We start from the raw sequence: 20,055 nt of genomic DNA on the forward strand, positions 1-20,055 counted from the left end.
TCACCGGGACCAACCCATTTCTTGCATATGAGCAAGACTTCCATCGCTGTCGACCTCAAACTTTGACTTTGCCCCTGACCCTTACGCGGGAGGCTCATAGACTACTGCTAAGAGTGAAAAGCAGTGATTCACCAACCCTTTTGAAACTTTGAAAACTTTATAGAGTGAAACGCAGTGATTTACGAAACTCTTGCAAGAATCATGACTCTGATTCCCTTCATCTGATTTTTGTTGTTTTGGTGTCTGTAAAAATATAAATATATATATATATATATATATATATATATATATATATATATATATATATATATATATATATATATATATATATATAAATACCAGTCCAGAATACTTGTGTGCTGTAGTACAAGCTCTCTTGTATATGGTTTAATAGACAATAAAGGTGTTTGACATCTGAACTCTTGATTCGCTACTGACGTGGCATGTTGGGCATTCAAGAATGTCTCCAAGTTCATTGCAATGATATCTATATTGTGTTTTCCATTAATAAAATACTTCTCACTGCATTGGGTGGCATTTCTCAGAAATAATAAACTAATTTACTGAAGTAAAATGTGTATGTTTGTTTTGGTATTTTTAAAGCGCTGGCTAGTAACTGAGTTCCATTCAGTGGGGATATATGGGACAAAGGACAGGGGGGCGAGGTTGAGCTAGTGGAATGGGTGGGAAGTCAGCCTGTCAGAGGTAGTGCATCTCAAATAGATGTAAGCTGAGAAGGCAGGTTTGCAACATAGTGCAATGTTTGGTCTCTAATCTGGCCATGTCTGACTCCTTGTCTTACATTTACTCCAGATGTTGTTAGCTCGTTAAGCGGGGTCTTGGGGGGAATAGAGCAGACGCTGTTGAAGATGATCATGCTTGCAGAAGGAGCCAGTGTGGATCCTTTAGCACCACAGTGATGTGGTCCCAATTCTTGTGCTGCTTGAAAGATGCTTTTCATTGACATTGCTGATTTTGGCAATGATTTATAGCCATGCTATATAGCAGTATGGCTAAAAATAATAAAAATGAAAGGACTATGATGCATCCAGCACTAATGCACAGCCTAAAGAAAAAAGCCATTAGCCCTGCTGTATCATAGCGCTTTTTTAAATTAGCGTTAGCCAGACTGTTGGAAAGCACACTTTTTGGCATGGGTAGCCCCCACTTTTTGCCTGGTATCTGATGTGATTTTGACTGAAAGTGCACTGGGTTTCTGCTAACCATGTGCACTGGGTTTCTGCTAACCAGGTTCCCTGTGCTAGATCTCTTTCCCTGCTTTGTAAAGTTGTTTCTCTCGATTAGCACAACCTTTAGCCCTCTCTGTAAGTCTCTAATAAAATGGTACCCCTAGTACCTAGGGCATTAAAGAAGGTCCCTGAGGGCTACAGCATGAATTGTGCCACAGTCAGGGACCTCTCACGAAACACGTGCAGTGCTGCAATTGCAGGCTGCGTGTCTTGGTGCAGACAAAAGTGAAAACATGACCTGTCACACATCCCTATGTGCCAGGTCCCTACCAATGCATATGATATTTTTAAGTCACCCCCTACTGAAGGCCTACAGCCCTAAGGCAGAGTGCAGTATACCACATGTGAGGACATATCTGCATGAGCAGATATGCCCCTGCTATGCCCTTGTCGACTCTTAGACATAGTAAGTGGACAGGGAAGCCATTTGTAAGTACATATGCTGGACACTGGTCAATACGCGCTCCCAAGCTACATGATGGCTTCTCTGAACATAGGGATATTTGGTATCAAAATCTCATATTAATAAACCCTTACTGAATCCAGTGAGGGATTTATTAATACATGCACCCAGAGGGCACCTTAAGAGGTGTCCCCTGAAAACCTGTCCGACTGTTGGTGTTTTGACTGACTGTCTAGGGTGGCTGTGCTGGTTTAGACCAGATTTCTGACCTCCTGAGGTGAGAGCCAGCAGTCCCGGAGGCCAGGAGCAAAGCCTGCTCTGGGTGGAGGTGTTATCACCACTTACAGGCAGGGTGGGCATTCCAGGGCGGGAAGCTTCAGAGGACTAGCTGCCTTTGTTATGCAACCCAGGGCTCTCTAGATGGTGGAGAAGACCAACCCCCTATCGCGGCCCCACTTCTTAGCGGCAAGACAGGCGGGAAAATTAGTAAGATTAGGAGGTGTGCCCACGTGATGCCAATCCCACCCCTACGGTGGACCTGCTGATGTGGTCACCACTTTTCAAATTCCTCCATCTTGTTTTGTGCGTAATTAGCATTCTAGGGTCAGGGCTATGCCCACTTCACAGCATAAGTGGTTATAGAGAGGGTGTAGTCACCCATTGGCTGCTACCTAGCACTCCCCTTAACACCTCTAAACCGAGTATTTAGGTGGCACCCATGAACCCAAGAACTTAGATTCATATCAAGAGAAGAAGGACAAAGAAGAGTCACTGCCTAGTGAGAAAAGCAGAAGAGCTGTGGACTTTTTAGGCGCAAAACCCTTCCTGTCCACATCTCTCTCGACAATCGTGACAGAGTGACTCGTCCTGCTATGTTGGAGAACTACCAAAACTTCGGGTAGGCTGCCAGCATCTCAAAAAAATCACTGCGAATCTCCCTTGTAGTAGAGGAGCTACGTCCCTGCAGTCCACAGGCACTGAAAAGCAGAGTCTGGTCCACCGCCTTGAAGCTCTCTGGCTGACCACGCTGATGACCAGGCGGAGGTACCCGTGCACTGGAGGACCTGGACTGTCTTTCCACTGAGTGTGATGACACCAGGACCAACCAGAGCCATGCAACACCAATCCCTGATGTACTGGACGCCCTACATCAGGCACCAACAGATGTCAGCACCACTGAGACCCACTTTGTGAGCGGCCCAGCAGTCTTGATCTTTCCCCTGCCAGTTGTTGGCCCCTAACCGCAAGGAGCATCTTTGCACACTGACACAGCCTCCTATCCACTCTGCATCTGAGCAGCCCGGCCTGGGTCCCAAAGAACCGGCTGTATCCCCATGCTCTAGGGCCTCTTGTGGCCCAAGTCCCTGTTTGTGAGCTGCCAGACTTGTCCCCAAGTCCCCCTTTGCAGCCTGTTTCCAGGTGGGCCCCTTCTCCATAGCACACCCAGCTGCAACCTCACCAGCACCCTGCTCTTGGTGGAATTCGGAGAGCTCTCGACAAACTGCTGGTAGTATTTTGGACCTTGGACCCCTACATCTCTAAACCCAGAAGATGAATCCCTGAAACGGACTGTACTTACCTTTATGCATTGTTGACTTCTCCTTCCATAGGACTGCATTGTGTGTAAAGGTGCACAACTGTGGACTCTACTTGCCTGTAACAAATAATAACAAAAGTAATACTTACTCTTTTACGAAGTTCTTGGTTTCAAAACATATAAAAAGAAGTGCTATTTTTCTAAATTGGTCTAGGATTTATTCTTTGAGTGTGTGTCCAAAGTATTGCCTCTGTGAGTTTAACAAGTGCTTTGCACTGCCCTCTGATAGACCGGCTCACCCTCACTACCACAGAAGAGAGTGTTAGTATTATTTGCTTTTGCCTCTATCAACCAGTTGGAGATCCAGTGAACTCTGCACTGTGTACTTCTTTTTAGTGAACTATATAGAGTCAGCATCCTACACACACTGCAAAACCTTTGTGCTGCTGTACAACGTGGCTACAAAACATTGCCAAAGCCAATAGCTCTCTTGGGAAAGACCTATTTGCTTTGCTAATGATTGTTTTTGCTGATGTGCTCCTGTGCTTGAATGACTTCTCAATGATTTTAGCAGCAAGTGGGAGGTGGGTTATAGGATTGAAGTTAGTAAGGTGAGTTGGATTTCTTGTAGGATTTTTCAGCAGGAGGAGTATCTGTCCAGTCTGGAGGCTGTCCAAGAAGGTGTCCTGGATTAGTGAGACATTTTGAAGAGAAAGGGTGACAATTATCCTCCAGCAGTGGTAGTTTTGTGCCTGCTGCTCAACCGTGGGAAAGGGGAAAAAAAGGCAGGTGATGTCTTACCTTTTTCTAGATACACAGGTTAATAGATTTGCATTTGGAAATATGTTTCACTCAGCTGATGGTGAGTGAGGGGAGCAACAGACCTGCAAACGTCAGCAGCTCTCCCTCTGCTGGGTATTTGGATATGGCTTCTCTGTCCACAGCATCTGATAGTGCTGTGGCCAGGAAGGACAAGTCAATAGCAGGTAGGGGGTTAAAAGTCCAAATAAGCACCACCCTTTATGAACAGAGTTCCAATCCATTGTCAACAGTGATGTTTTATGATTCCAAGAGGCTTGAAGCATCATTACAAGTAGTATTGCTGTATGTTTTTCAGAGGGTAAAAGGGTAATATCGTTTAGCATGATAATAAGGCCCATATTTATACTTTTTTAGCGCCGCATTTGCGTCATTTTCTGATGCAAAAGCGGCGCAAACTTGCAAAATACAATTGTATTTTGTAAGTTTACACCGTTTTTGCGTCAAAAAGCAGCGCAAACTAAAAAAGTATAAATATGGGCCTAAGTGTTACTGGTGGGCATTACGTCACCCAGTATTGACACTTGCGTTTCTGGTCATAAATTCCACCTCCTGTTCTCAACAGAGCGAAAAGGGCCAAGAATTCATAAAAAAACATGCATTAAAATACTGTGTCTTGCCTTTCATTCCTCGTTCCGTGCCTCATAGAAGGAATGGTTGGAAAATGGGCTGGAAATATCACTTGGCAGTAATAAATATCATGCCTGTGATTACCAGCCCATTTTGCTCATCATCTCGTAATGCAGTGTTTGGTGTCTAGTTAACGTGGCTAACCAGGGCCTAATAGCTGATATGCAAAATGGATTCAGTTTGGTGAGAAGCTTTTAAGGTCCAACATGTTCTGTCAATCACATGTTTCACACTGTAATATTTCTACTGTTGGGATGGCACTCAAAATGCATCTCCTGTCCGTTTCAAATGTTAGTCATCTTGAAATTGGCCAGTCACGTTCAATATTTTCAGTAGGTAGGAAACGGGGGCACCCATAGGACCTTCAAGGTAACCAGACTGGAGAACATGGACATAGGAATAGGGCCCATTCACAATTTCAGGTATCTCGTATCTGTGAGGGCGAGATAAATAATTTAATGTGCTGAGAAATCAGAGCAAACATTCAGTCACCAGGACATCAAACCTCTATGACTAGAATGAAACCCTCCCTTTCCCTACAGATTTAGAATGAGGCAGAATTGAAGGTCTTTGATTTGACAATGTAGACTTGCAAATGTTGCTGCCTCCGTGCCTTCTGCGTGTTTTCAATCCTCGGGTAGTGAAGATGATGTTTGAGTTTCTCTTGGGTACGTCCTCCAGTCGTCATATAGGCGTTCGGCAGTTTGCCCGCCTTTTCTTCTTAACTGCCAGTGAAGCTTTACTCTTTTTCCAGAGCACGTCGCAACAGCACAGATTCATCTGGCCTATTTCTGGCCCTCAGGGAAAGAAAATTACAAGGCCCAGTCTTTGAAGTCTTCCTGTAATGCTGCACCGAGTCTACTCGTGGAATGGGGCCAGCGTGTTTCCTGCTTAGAAGACTCTTGCGAAAGCCGGGACCAAGAAACGATGAGCTTTATTAAAAACTGTTTGCCACCCCTGTAATCGGGAAAGAGTCCATCTATATGGGCTTCCTACAAGGCACAAAAGGACTGGTAACATGGACAAATGAATGTACATTTCACCCAAACTGCCTCAGCCAAGGCCTTCTGGTTAGTAGGCGACACGCAGCACTGCGACAAATGGTGTGGGAAGGATCTGGTACTGGGGCAAGCCGACATTCTGATAATAGGGAAGCAGATATATAAGGCACCAAATATATATATATACTGTTTGGGTCAGAGCCTCCGAGCCAGGAGCACGCAGGTCTCTCATCCACAGAGGACAAAGGTAGTTTTGGGTAAACACTCCCCATTTACCCGCCTACAGTCTCCTAGATACACAGCACTTGTTTAACATGCCAGATTTTCTAGGGAAGGGTCTGTACTCTGCCTCCCCATAGATGTAGAAGTAAAAGGCCTATGCCTCTTAATCGGTGATTAGCTGCTACCAATCAACAGTTGCCCTGCAGCCTATTTGGATATGGCATTAGCTTCCCGGTGCTATGGGTGGGGGTTCATTAGTGCCTTGTACTTTGCGGGAGAAGACCGCGAAACATGGAACCCCAGAACACCCCATGCACCCCCTCCCCACCACCATCCTGTGTATTTAGAGCGTCAAACCCACTGTAAGGCAAAATCCTAGCTAGACCAGGGGAAGTGGAGCCGTGTGTGGGTGGCACAGCTTCCCCAGCAATTTTGAGGACTTATGTTTCTGCGTATTGTTTTACATCCACGTCTGTGGAAGGTAATTGTTTTACTTCTGCACGTAAGAAGCGAACAGTCACTAAGACAAATTCAAGTTGGGTGCGTCTGACTAGTCAGGCTTTCAAGCGGCTGGCGCCAGCGATTTGTGGGTGTTCCCTACGTTTGGACTTCGAAACTCACTTTCCTTCTTCCGCGATTGTCACTGATTTACTATGAAATTTGTAGACTTTTCTTAAAGACTGTATTGTATGACAGTACCCTCTAGGGGTGACAACAATGCCACCATTTTTAACATTCTACATACTGTACCTTGGGTGTCATACACTTGCATAAATCCAACTACCTCTTGCGCAGTTTTTTTTTTATAGAAAACCTCGCATTTAAGATTTTGGATAGTATGTATGCCGCATTATCCACATTCAGAACACATGCGGTGGCATATTGAAAGATGCGAAGGATTTGTCAAAGCTTTTTTAAATAGTTGATCAATAATCTTGAAGCAAGGCGACATTTTGTGGAGTAGATATAATTGGATTAGCCTGAAGAGCTGTTGGAGTTTTTGATGAGATTAAAATGACCGTCGATCCTGTAATTAAACTGGTGAAAACAAAAGGGACAATAGAGGTGGCTGGCCAATTCAGAACGACTCCCCGAGTGCTCAAGAGCCACTAGACTGTACCGGCTGCGCTGTCCCGGCTGAATGAGGCGAACGCAAATAACGCGACGCGCTTAATTCAGCTGCTCGGCGGAATAGCAGGTTAAAGTTTGGCAGCCATTGTGCGTTAAAAGAATTAGCAAGAGAAAGTGTTTTTATTTGGAGCCGTGGACCTGCACGTTGTCCTTAGCTAATTAGGATTTGACTTTCATGTTGCTTTTAATTGGCTGTATACAGTCGGTTTGGTCTCCTTGAATACTGCCCTTTATTTTGCGAGTTTTTGTTTCCTTTTGTCTGAATTTCAAAACCCTGCGGTGTAGTGAAAACATTTTGTAAAATGATTCTGCTTGTGAATAAACGGATTTTTCTAATTTGTTTCTTTCCTTCTCAGAGAGGAGGTTATTAAGCCAATGGGCGTGAGGCCGGACGGCACAATGGCGCCTTTGGAAGAAACCGTATGCCAGCACCACAGCAATGAGCACAGCAGCTCGGACACGGACTGACCCCGCCTGCTGCCCCCAGCAGCCAGGGCCCTTTACAGTTTATACTTCAGCTTCTGTCAAACTCTCTACTACTGTGTTGGATTTAATCATCACCTTTAGTATTACCCTGAGCTTTCTACATGACTCTTTTGAAATGGGATAATATTTACTGATTTAAATATAATCAAAGAGGAACGTTTCTGATGCCGTCGATAATAAAGATATTTGAAGTTCTTCATTTAGATTGTCAAATTAATTGATTTCTGTTTTCAGTTCTTTTTGTCCAAAGCCCCTCCCCCTCCCCGCCCCCTTACTACTTAGGCTGCCATCACCTTGCAGTTCCAGCTGAAGGTTGATATCTGAGATCCAGCCAAGAGTCATCAGAATTCACTGTCCCTTTTTGTGTGAATTTGCTTTATCGTTGGTGGTCTCGGTCTAGTTCTCAAGGACCAGATCTTATCTTCCCAAGACTCACCAACAGGTCTTGTACACAGTAAGCTCCGTTGTTAGCAATCACCACATACACACCAGGACCAAAAGAGCATAATTATTTAATGTTTGTTGTATACCGCCGAAATTCCATATTTTGGCCAATGCAGTATGGTACATGAAATTAGAGGCTATTTGATTGTTCGACAGACATACCTCGGGCGCTTCTGATTGCAGTAACTTGATGTACCCAATGATTTACTGCAGTCATATTAATTTAACGTTTCATACCACTGACGGGGCATGAAAGCGCATTTCCGGATGGGTAGCAAGCTACATCATGGAAGTGTGCAGATAGAGGAGAGTGTCCTCCATGTCTCCAGTGCCATGTTTGAGGACCAGAGTTGTGCTCTTAACTTGAATTTATTTAATTTGTTATTGCGCTTCAATCGACACAAAATAAATCAGTTCAGATGGGAAAGTTTGTCAGTTTGCAGCAACAGCCAAAGTCCGTTCTAAGACCATAGCAACAATAATTGCTCTTTAAACATTTTCTTGAACACGGATTAATTAGAATCCGATTTGGCATCAATAGGGAATCGATTCGAAAGGCGAGAGGCCACTATCTTATATGAGTGAGAATGGGCAGGCTACATAAAGAAAGCAAAGGGCAGCTACTAAACATAAAGAAGCAGAACGGAGGGCAGGACTTGGAATAAGGGAAGATCAACAAACATGTTGGGGCTAGAAAGAGATAACATTTAAAGCCAAGATAGAGAAAGCAAAATTTACACTGAACGTTAAATAAGTGCCAGAGAAGCGGTATAATTAGAGACAAATTGAAAACTGAGGTGGGAGTGAGAAAAGTAGGGCAAAAGCTAACCACTGAAAAGTTACTGACTCAGTTGCGGGGTAACCTATTCGGAAAAGGGAATGGGTCATCTTTGAACTCGTTTCGGCTTGGGGGTAAAGGTTTCAGGGGCCTGAAGACCACTATCAACTCTTTAAAAAAAAAATACTTTTGCCTTCAGAAAATCAGAGGCTTTTAGAAATGTATTATCAATCACAGTCATGGTGGTCTGTGGACCCTTGCAAGCCACTATTCATGTGATTTTTACCCATTTGAGATGCAATTTGAAACCAACCTAATTAATATTAATTAGGTATGTTGGACTGCTACCCACTAAGATTCCTTATTTTGTGACCCAGCCTATTAATACATAGGGCAATTCACAAAATACGTTTTTGGTTGCAAATAAGATGAAGAATAGTACACATAGTCCCTAATATCTTAAGCCATATAAACAAAGGTCACTTTAAAAAATGGGATGTGCCCAGCGCTTTGAACAATCAAGGGACGATTCTACCATCTTGAATTTTTGCACAGCAGGGCATTGTGGGATTATTTAGAGGCAAACCGCCAGGAAACTATGTCAAAGTGAATAGGGTTGTCCCTGGGAAATGGGAAATATTTCCATATTGGTTAGGGAGTCACCACTGTAAGAAGCTGGCTCTGTATATATTATATTAAAATGAAGTATAGTGTGCACAGAGTCCAGGGGTTCCCCAGAGGATTAAAAGAGGCTAAAGTAGATACTAATGGTCTCTTTTGTGGTAGTGTGGTTGAACAGTTAGGCGTATCAGAGGGTAGTGCAAAGCATTTATTGTACACACAGTCAAGAAATGAGGCACACACTCAATGACTAACTCCAGGCCAACGTTTGTATAAAGCAAGAATATATTTTGTTACTTTATTTCTAGAGCCAAAAGGTATTTGTTGCAGTTCGTACAGTTGTAAGTAGGTATCAGGCATATGCATCATGTGAACTTTGTTTAAGTTCTGCAGATAAAACCGTTTACAAGTAAGTAAGACTTTTCAATTTAAAAAGTTGTCAGTGCAATTTCTCATAGGAGCCAATGCAGTCCCAGGGAAGGAAACGTGTTAGCACAGGTAAGTACTCGACTTAAGATACCAGTCTTCAGGGGTTAGGATGTCCACACGTCAAAGTTCAAGTTGACCCCAAAAGTGCACAACCAGCCACACAGGGCCGGCTGGGTGCAGAGGTCAAAGTTGGTGTTGGGTTTTCAATGGAATCACATGAGGACTTGGGGCACTCTGAAGAAAAGAGGTTTCAGATAAGTACCCGGGTTTCAGGACATATGCCTGGGGGGTTTAGGTCAGCACCGGGGCGGGAGGAGCACAGGTCAGCACCAAACACACCCTCAGCAGCACAGTGGCGGCCGAGTGCAGGGTGCCAACACAGCATCGGATGCCCAATGCTTTTCAATTGGGAACCCCAGGGGAGTCACAAGGATGCTGAAGACTGGGTCCAGGGGGTCTGGAAAACCAAAGGTTGGACAAGGAGCAGAAGCGCCAGCTGGACGTTGCTGGACCGCCTGTTGGATTCCCCAAGGTCAGGGGGCTACGGGTGCAGAGGTACCTTTTGGGCATCAGGAAACTTCATCAAATCCGATCATGGTGAGTCCTCTGGATTTAGGCTGCAGGTGTCGGCCAGGAGGGGTCAACCCAGGGTGGTCTAGGTCAGAATCGCTTGGGGACTGGTGGGCCACCTGAACATGGGCTGTGGGCGTCGGGTGCAGACTGGACAGGGGTCTCTGATCTGGGGCGGTTCTGGAGTCGTTTTGGAGGGTTCCTTCTGGATAGGGCCACTGTCCTCTGAAGTTTGTGGTCCTCTGCTGGGCAGGCAGTCCTCTGGGGTTTTGTGGAGGTTGCTGGTCCTGCAGGATGCATCGCTTTTTTGTAGCAGGAGCCTTGAAGCTGCAGACAGGCACATAGGGATGGGGCCAAGTCAGTTGTCGTATGGTGTCTTCACTGCTGGGGTCGGTTCTTCAGTCCTATTTTGAGGTAGCAGGGAATCTGGAGAGCAAGGTTCAGCGGTGCCCCCTAAATATTAGATTTAGGGGAGTTAGAGTGATGAGAAGGCATTAGCCAATGGCTACTGTCCCAGAGCGGCTACACCCTTCCTGTGCCTACTCCCTTTGGGGAGGGAGCACATTCCAATCTCTTTTGGTCCCTCTCCTCCGAAACAAGATGGAGGATTCTGCAAAAAGGGGGTCACTTCAGCTCTGGACACCCCACGGGTGGTCCTAGCTGCAGTGGTCACTCCTCCTTGTTTTCCCTAATTTTCCCACTGGACCTGCCGCCAAAGTTGGGGGTTGGCATGGGAGTGGGGGGGCATGTCCACTAGCTGGAGTGCCCTGGGGCACTGTAACTGAAGGTCTGAGCCTTTGAGGCTCACCACCAAGTGTTGCAGGTCCTGCAGGGGGATGGTGTGAAGCACATCCACCCACAGCAGACTTTGTTCCTGACCCCAGAGAGCACAGAGGCTCTCACCCCATGGGATCAGAAACTTGTCTGTTAATGGCAGGCTCGCACAGACTGGTCATCCTTTAACTAAAGGGTTGGGTAAAATACAGGGGGCATCTCTAAGATGCCTTCTATGTGCATTTTACAATAAATCCAACACTGGCATCAGTGTGGGTATATTGTGCTGAGAAGCTTGATACCAAACTTCACAGCCTTCAGTGAAGCCATCATGGAGCTGTGACGTTTGCAATGAGAAACTCTCAGCCCATGTACTTAATATGGTCATACTGCAATTACAATGTCTAAGAATGGACTTAGACACTGTAGGGGCATATTGGTTATGCAGCTATGCCCTCATCTGTGGTATAGTGCACCCTGCCTTAGGGCTGTAAGGCCTGCTAGAGGGGTGGCTTACCTATGCCACAGGCAGTGGTTTGTGGACATGACACCCTGGGAGGGATGCATGTTGACTTTACCTTTTTCTCCCCACCAACACACACAAGCTGCAATGGCAGTGTGCATGTGTTTGCTGAGGGCTCCCTTAGGGTGGCACAATACATACTGCAGCCCTTAGGGATCCTCCCTGGCCACAGAGCCCTTGGTACCACTTGTACCTTTTACAAGGGACTTAGCTGTGAGTCAGGGGTGTGCCAATTGTGGAAACAATGGTACAGTTTAGGGAAAGAACACTGGTGCTGGGGTCTGGTTAGCAGGATCCCAGCACACACTCAATCAAGTTAGCATCAATATCAGGCAAAAGGGGTGTGTGTATGTGGGGGGGGGGGTAATTATGCCAAAAAGGGGTAATTTCCTACACACTCACCACCCCCCCAAACGAAAGAGGATGAGACTAACCCTTCCCAAGACTGTCTTCATTGTCTAAGTTGGAAAAACCTGTAAAGTCCATCTGCATTGGCATGGGCAGTCCCAGGTCTATGTTCCACTGTAGAGTCCATTCCCTGTAGCCACTGTAGAGTCCATTCCCTGTAGGGAGATGGACCACCTCAAAAGTTTAGGCTTCTCACCTTTCATTTGCATCAGCTATCTAAGAGGTATGTGGTCAGTTTGAACAATGAAGTGAGTACCAAACAAGTATGGTCTCAACTTCTTCAAGTACCAGACCACAACAAAGGCCTCCCTCTCAATGGCACTCTAACACTGTTCCCTGGAGAGTAACCTCCTGCTAATGAAAGTAACAGACTGATCTTGGCCATCATCGTTGGTTTGGAACAGGACTGCTCCTAGCCCATGTCCAGAGGCATCTGTCAGCACATTGAACTGCTTAGAGTAGTCTGAAGCTTTGATAACTGGCGCTAAGCACATTGCCTCTTCCAGGGTGTCAAAGGTCTTTTGACAACTAACGGTCCAGTTTACTTATTTTGGCATCTTTTTAGAGGTCAGTTCTGTGCACGGGGTGGGCACAATGGATCCATACCCCTTCACAAACATCCTATAATAACCAGTCAAGCCAAGGAAGGCCCTGACTGGAGTCATGGTTGTAGGAGCTTCCCAGTCCAGAATTGTCTGGATCTTGGGCTGTAAGGGTTGCACTTCGCCTCCACCTACAAGGTGGCAGAGTCTGCAAAACCTTCCCCAGGTGGATCAGGTGATCCTGCCAGGAGGAGCTAAAAACAGCAATATCATCTAGCTATGCTGCACTGAAGGACTCCAAGCCAGCAAGGACTTGATTCACCAACCTTTGGAAGGTGGCAGGGGCATTCTTTAAACCAAAGGGCATACCAGTGAACTGATGATGCCCATCAAGTATAGAGAATGCAGTCTTTTCTTTTGCTCCTGGTGCCATGGAAATTTACCAGTAGCCTGCAGTCAAGTCAAAGATACTGAGGAACTTTGCTGCACCTTGTCTATCAGTTCATCAGCCCTTGGAATAGGGTGAACATCTGTCTTGGTGTCAGAGGTGAGACCTCTGTAGTCCACACCGAACCCCATTTCTTTCTTTCCACCCTGGGAATGAGGCTTGGGGACTAGGACCACTGGGCTAGCCCAGGGACTGCCAGAGGGTTCAATAACCCTTAAATCCAGCATCTTGTTGACTTGAACTTTGATGCTCTCCTTAACTTGGTCAGACTTCCGATAGATCTTGGATTTGAAAGGCAAGCTGCCTCCAGTGTCCACATCATGGGTACACCAGTGTGTCTATCTAGGGGTTAAGGAGAAAAGCTCTGCATGTTGCTGTAGGACTTGCCTGCAGCCAGCCTGCTGTTGGGCAATGAGTGTGTCCGAGTAGACAACTCCGTCAACTGACCCATCTTTAGGGTTGTGAGAGAGGAGGTCAGGGAGAGGTTCACTCTGCTTTCCTGATCCTCATCGGTAACCATCAGCCATGTCACAAAAAAGCTTGAGGCAGTTCACATGATTCACCCTTTTGGGTGTCCTGCTAGTGCCCTGGTCTACCAAGTAGGTGACCTCACTTTTTTTTCTAGGATAGGGTAAGGGCCACTTCACCTGTCCTGAAGTGTTGTGGGAGCCACAGGCTCCAGAACCCACACCTTCTGCCCTGGTTTAAACCCCACCAGTGCAGCCTTTTGGTCATACCACTGCTTCTGGAGCTATTGGCTGGCCTCAAGGTTTTTGGATGCTTTTTCATGTACTCTGCCATCCTAGAGCGGAGGCCCAGTACATAGTCGACCACATCTTGCTTAGGTTCGTGGAGAGTTCTCTCCCAACCCTCCTTCACAAGTGCAAGTGGTCCCCCTTTGAACAGAAGTTCAAAAGGGGAAATCCTACTCCATTCTGAGGCACCTCTCTAGGCGAAAAACAAGCATGGCAAAAAGACATCCCATCTCCTTTTGAGTTTTTCACGAGTCCCATGATCATGCCCTTCAGTGTCTTGTTGAACCTTTGAACAAGTCTATTGGTTTGTGGATGGTATGGTGTGGTGAATTTGTAAGTCACCCCACACTCATTCCACATGTGTTTTAGGTAAGCTGACATGTCGGTCAGAAACCACCTCCTTAGGAAACCCTACCCTGGTAAAGATACCAATGAGGGCTTTGGCTACTGTAGGAGATGTAGTAGACCTAAGGGGAATAGCTTCTGGATACCTGGTAGCATGATCCACTACCACCAGTATATATTGGTTTCCTGAGGCTGTGGGTGGTTCAGGTGGGCCCACTATGTCCACACCAACCCTTTCAAAGGGAACCCCAACCACTAGTAGTCACATTAGGAGGGCCTTTGGGTGGCCACCTGCCTTACCACTGCCGCAAAACTCCTTCACCTTTTGTGACATGTTGGGCCAGTAGAAATGGCTGACAAGCCTATTCCATGTTTTAGTTTGGCCCAGATGCCAAGTTAGGGGGGGATGTCATGTGCTAAAGTGAGGATGCATTTCCTGAACTGCTGAGGCACTACCACTTGCCTGGTGGCACCAGGTTTGGGGTCTCTGGTCTCAGTGTACAAGAGTCCCTTTTCCCAATAGACCCAGTGGGAGCCACTGACATCTCACTTTTCCTGTACAGCAGCTTGCTGACTCAGGCCTTCAAGAGTGGGACAGGTTCTCTGTCCCTGGCACAGCTGGTCCCTAGAGGGTTCCCCTTGGCCCAAGAGCTCTATCTGGTAAGGATCAAGTTCCATGGGCTCAATTCCCTCAGAGGATGTTAAGACTTCTTCCCGAGAAGAGGAGTCATGTGCTTTGTGCTGTATAGAAGCTGGTCCCCCAGTCCTCTTGCCCTTTCTATTGGAAGATTGGCCCATTATTCCAGGCTCCAACACTTCTTTTTCCTGTGCCCGATTTCTTGTCATCTCCGATTCCCAGTATGGCTGCATGGATTTTGAGTTGTACCTCAGCCCAAGCTCAGGACTCCAGGTCATTCCTTGGGTAGACATTCAACTGGGATTGCAGAAGAGACCACTACCTGTTTCAGACGAGTAACCCCTCCCCATTCTAAAGTCACCATAGCCATGGGATGGATCTTAGTCACAGTGGCAGCATTGGTGACTGGATAAGTTTGTCCAGCCATATACTGTCCTGGGGAAACCAGTCTTTCTGTCACCATGGTGACACAGGCACCTGTATCACTCATGGCTTCTACCTTAGTCCCATTAATGAAGGGGTGCGGTCTGTATTTATTCATATTAGGGGACCAGACAGCAAGAGTGGCGATGTCTACCCCACCCTCAGAAACTAAAGTAGCTTCAGTGTTAACCCTGATTTGCTCTGGGAACACTGTTCATTCCACCTGGAGACTGGCTATACCAGAGCTACCTGGTGCAGTACAAGGGGAATTCTTTTTGGGACAGGCCTAGACTCCAGCTTGGTGTCCATTCTGGCTACAGTTCAAACACCAGGCCTTTTTGGGATCAAACGTTTTACCTTTGCACCCATGGGAAGATTGTGAAATAGTTCGGGCCCACCTTCCTGCTCAGATTTGTGGGGGCCTTCAGAAGACTCTCTACTTTTATCCTTAGGTGTCTCACCACCCTTCCTTTGGGGAGGCTTTGTAACCCCTTTTTTTGGTCACCCTAGTCTTGACCCAATAGCCTGCCTTCTTTCCCAATTCATGGGGAGAAATTGGACCTAGGTCTACCAGATATTGATGCAATTTTTCATTGAAGCAGTTACTTAAAATGTGTTCTTTCATAAACAAGTTATAAAGCCCATCATAGTCATGCACTTCACTTCCAGTTAACCAACCATCTAGTGTTTTCACTGAGTAATCTACAAAATCAACCCAGGACTGGCTCAAGGTTTTTTGAGCCCCCCTGAACCTAATTCTATACTCAGTGGTGAATCCGAAGGCCTCAATCAGGGTAGCCTTCAAGCGGTCATAGCATTCAGCATCTGCACCAGCAAGTGTGAGGAGCCTATCCCTACACTTAACAGTGGACAGTTTCCAGAGGAGAGCTCCCCAGTGAGACTTTTTCAATCTTCTGGTTGCACAGGCCCTCTCAAAGGCTGGGAACCACTTGGTGAAGTCATCATCATCCTCCTCATACTTTGGGACAATCCCTTTGGGGATTTTAGGGGTATCAGAGTGCTCTCTGTCCCTAGGTATTAAGTTGCTAGGTCCATTTCTGATCTCTCCCTTTCTAATAGCCAGGAGCTGTCTCCAAAGCTAATCTTTTGGCAATCCTTGCTAAAAGGAGGTCCTCTTCACTGAGCCTGCCCTCAGTGTTCCCACAAGAACCAGACTTCTCTGTGGGAGGCTCTGATCCTGTGAGTAGTATCCTTGGAGTCAGGGGCACTGCAGTCCTGTCCTTCCTAGTTAGGTTAGAAGGGTGAAGGTCAACCTCCTGATTCATAACTTCTTCCCCATCTGAGAGGGTATCATCCTCTTCAGTAAGGCGTTCCTTTGCATACTCTGCCAAGAGCTCCTACAGCTGAATCCTGTTAGGGTTGGAACCAGTTTTAATCTTTTTGAGGCCACAGGGAAACTTTACCTCTCTCATCTTGCGATGGAGGTAAGGGGTCAGGTCGGGTTCCACAAATATGTCCTCTGAGCTGCTCATTATTTTACTAATATTGGGGACTTCTTTAGGAATTAAAACTACTTCCAGCTACTTACCCCTAACTATAATAACTTTTAAAACTTAAAAGGAAATGCTAAAGGGGACTTAACTAAGGCCCTAGCATGACTTAAACATTTAGAAAAATTGTCAATTGAAAAATCATTTGAATTTAAAGGCAATTTAGGAATTTAGTTGTGTGATCAGATGTAGGAAGCTGGCTCTGTATATACTATACCAAAATGAGGTATAGTGTGCAGAGTCCAGAGGTTCCCCTGAGGCTTTACAGAGGCTAAAGTAGATAATACTAATGCTCTCTTTTGTGGTAGTGTGGTCGAATAGTTAGGCTTGACAGAGGGTAGTGCGAAGCATTTGTTGTACACATACACAGTCAAGAAACAAGGCACACACTCAATGACTAACTGCAGGCCAATGTTTTTATATATTTTGTTACTTTATTTCTAGAACCAAAGGGTCTTTGTTGCAGGTAAGTGCAGTTGTAAGTAGGAATCAAGCATATGTATCAAATATACTTTCTTTAGGTCCTGCAGATAAAACAGTTTACAACTAAGTAACACTTTTCAATTTTAAAAGTTGACAGTGCAATTTCTCATAGGAACCAATGCAGTCCTAGGGGGGGTAAAAGTGTTAGCACAGTTAACAGGTAAGTACGCTACTTACGATCCTAGTCTTCGGTGTTAGGATGTCTACAGGTCAAAGTTCAAGTTGACCCCAAAAGTGCACCACTAGCAACACTGGGCTGATCAGGTGCATAGGTCAAAGTTGGTGTCGGGTTTTCAATGGAATCCTATGAAGACTTGGGGCACCTGGATGACAATAGGTTGCAGGTAAGTACCCACGGTTTCAGGACAAAAGTCAGGGGGATTTTGGTCAGCATAGGGAAGGCCACAGGTCAGCACCAAACACACACCCTCAATGACACAGTGGTGGCCGGGTGTAGGGTGCAAACCCAGTGTCGGGCGCCCAATGCTTTTCAATGGGGGAACAAAGATGCTGCAGGCTGAGTCCAGGAGGTCGGTTCCAGAAAACCAAAGGCTGGACAAGGAGGAGAGGCACCCGCTGGACATTGGTCGACTGTTGGCCGGATTCCCCAAGACCAGGGGGCTGCGGTTGCAGGGGTACATTTGGGCGTCGGGAATCTTCATCAGATCCGGTCGCAGTCAGGGGGGTTCTGTGGATTTAGGCTGCAGGAGTCGTCGTGATGGCCATGAGGGGGTCAACTGGGGTGGACTCAAGGTCGGCTTCGCCTGGGGACCTTCTCTGGCCAGTGGGCCACCTGGACCCCGGCAGTGGATCCAGGTACGTTCTGGAGTTCTTTTGGAGGGTTTCTTCTGGATAGGGATGCTGTCCTCAGGAGTTCTTGGTCCTCTGATGAGGAGGTTGTTGGTCCTGCAGGATGCGTCACCTTTTTGTAGCAGGAGTGTTTAAGTTGCAAACAGGCCGTTAGGGCTGGGGCCAAGTCCGGAGTCTTCACTGCTGGGGTCAGTTCTTCAGTCCTCCTTCTTACTTGCAGTCGCCAGGAATCTGGAGAACAAGGCTCAGAGGTGCCCCTAAATACTATATTTAGGAGTATTACAAGGGTCAGAGGGCAGTATTCAATGGCTACTGTCCCTGAGGGTGGCTACACCCTTCCGGTGTCCATTTCCTCTGGGGAGGGGGACACATTCCTATCCCTATTGTTCCCTTTCCTCCAGAACAAGATGGAGGATTCTGCAAGGAGGCGGTCGCTTCAGTTCTGAACACCTGAGGGGTGGTTCTAGCTGCAGTGGTTAATCCTCCTTGTTTCCCTTAATTTTCCCAACAGACCTGCCACCAAAAGTGGGGCTTGGCCCAGAGGGTGGGCATCTCCACTAGCTGGAGTGCCCTGGGGCACTATAACAGGAGGCCTGAGCCTTTGAAGCTCACTGGCAATTGTAGTAGTTCTTGCAGGAGGAAGATGTGAAGCACCTCCACCCAGAGCAGGCTTTGTTTCTGACCCCAAAGAGCACAAGGGCTCTCATCCCATGGGGTCAGAAACTTGTCTGTTAGAAGCAGGCTGGCACAGACTTGCACTTAAGGATTGGGTAGCAAACAGGGGCACCTCTAAGATGCCGTCTGTGTGCATTTGCAATAAATCCAACACTGGCATCAGTGTGGGTTTATTGTGCTGAGAGATTTGATACCAAACGTGGCAGTCTTCAGTGAAGCCATCATGGAACTGTGGAGTTTGTAATGACAAACTCCCAGCCCATGTACTTAATATGGCCACACTGCACTTAAAATGTCTAAGAATGGACTTAGACATTGCAGGGGCATACTGCTCATGCAGCTATGCCCTCACCTGGGGTATAGTGCACCCTGCCTTAGGGCTAAAAGGCCTGCTAGAGGGGTGACTTAGCCATGCTACAGGCAGTGGTTTGGAGCATGGCACCCTGGGAGGGATGCCATGTCGACTTTACTTTTTTCTCCCCACCAACACACACAATCTGCAATGGAAGGGTGCATGTGTTTGCTGAGGGGTCCCTATACATGCTGCAGCCCTTAGGGACCCTCCCTGGCCACACAGCCCTTGGTACCACTGGTACCTTTCTACAAGGGACTTAGCTATGTGCCAGGGATGTGCCAACTTTGAGTCCCTTCCTAATAGTGAGTCACAGGGGGATGTATGATTATTTTACGACCGGGAATGTGGTCGCAAAACGATTGCAGTTACCACCAATTTGAAATTGGTGGTATCCCATTAGCAAACGTGAAGGGTCCCTTCCTCTTTATGAATGGAGATGGCAACATTTTTTCAGAGCTCCAATGCCTACTCTGAAAAAATGAAAAGGAAACTTTTCATTTTTTCAATTTTTTTTTTGTAATGTGTCCCATTTTCCTTCAAGGAAAATGGCTGCATTGCAAAAAAAAAAATGCTTTATTTAAAAAGCGATAACAGACATGGTCGTCTGCTGACCCCAGGAGGCCACCATCCCTGCGATTGTAGCCATTCACAATGGGACGCAAATTGCAACCTGCCTCATGAATATTGATGAGGCAGGTCCCTTGAGATCCATTTGCGAATCACAAACAGTGTTGAAGACACTGTTGTACATTAGGGATTGTGACTTACAAATTGCAAGTCGCAATCCGTAGTGGAGGTACATCTGGCACTTGGTGTCTACTACCTGTCACAATACATGTCTGTTTGCAAAAATACTTAACACATTGCCTCTTATGTTAAGCCTGACAGCATGGTGCCCAGCTATCAGGGCAGGGTCACAGGTTAATTTAGGATGTGTTGTTGACTTACCCTGGCTAGGACTGTGGTTCCTGCTAGGACACGGTGCATACCTCTGCCAATAAGAAATCCAATTACTAACGCATCTTAAGGTAGATGTATATTGAAG

General features: G+C 46.5%; 1 protein-coding gene across 1 annotated transcript in view; it reads left to right on the forward strand.

Moving 5' to 3' along the window:
- RIC8B (RIC8 guanine nucleotide exchange factor B) overlaps positions 1-7,678 on the forward strand; it is a 303,924-nt gene extending 296,246 nt beyond the window's left edge. Inside the window, exon 10 of the mRNA XM_069228354.1 lies at positions 7,350-7,678. Within this exon, the coding sequence (XP_069084455.1) occupies positions 7,350-7,461 (112 nt within the window). The 3' untranslated portion in view covers positions 7,462-7,678. The remainder of the gene's footprint in view (positions 1-7,349) is intronic.
- The last annotated feature ends 12,377 nt before the right edge of the window (positions 7,679-20,055 follow it).

Source organism: Pleurodeles waltl, chromosome 4_1 (genome assembly GCF_031143425.1).
Source record: "Pleurodeles waltl isolate 20211129_DDA chromosome 4_1, aPleWal1.hap1.20221129, whole genome shotgun sequence".
NCBI lineage: Eukaryota > Metazoa > Chordata > Amphibia > Caudata > Salamandridae > Pleurodeles > Pleurodeles waltl.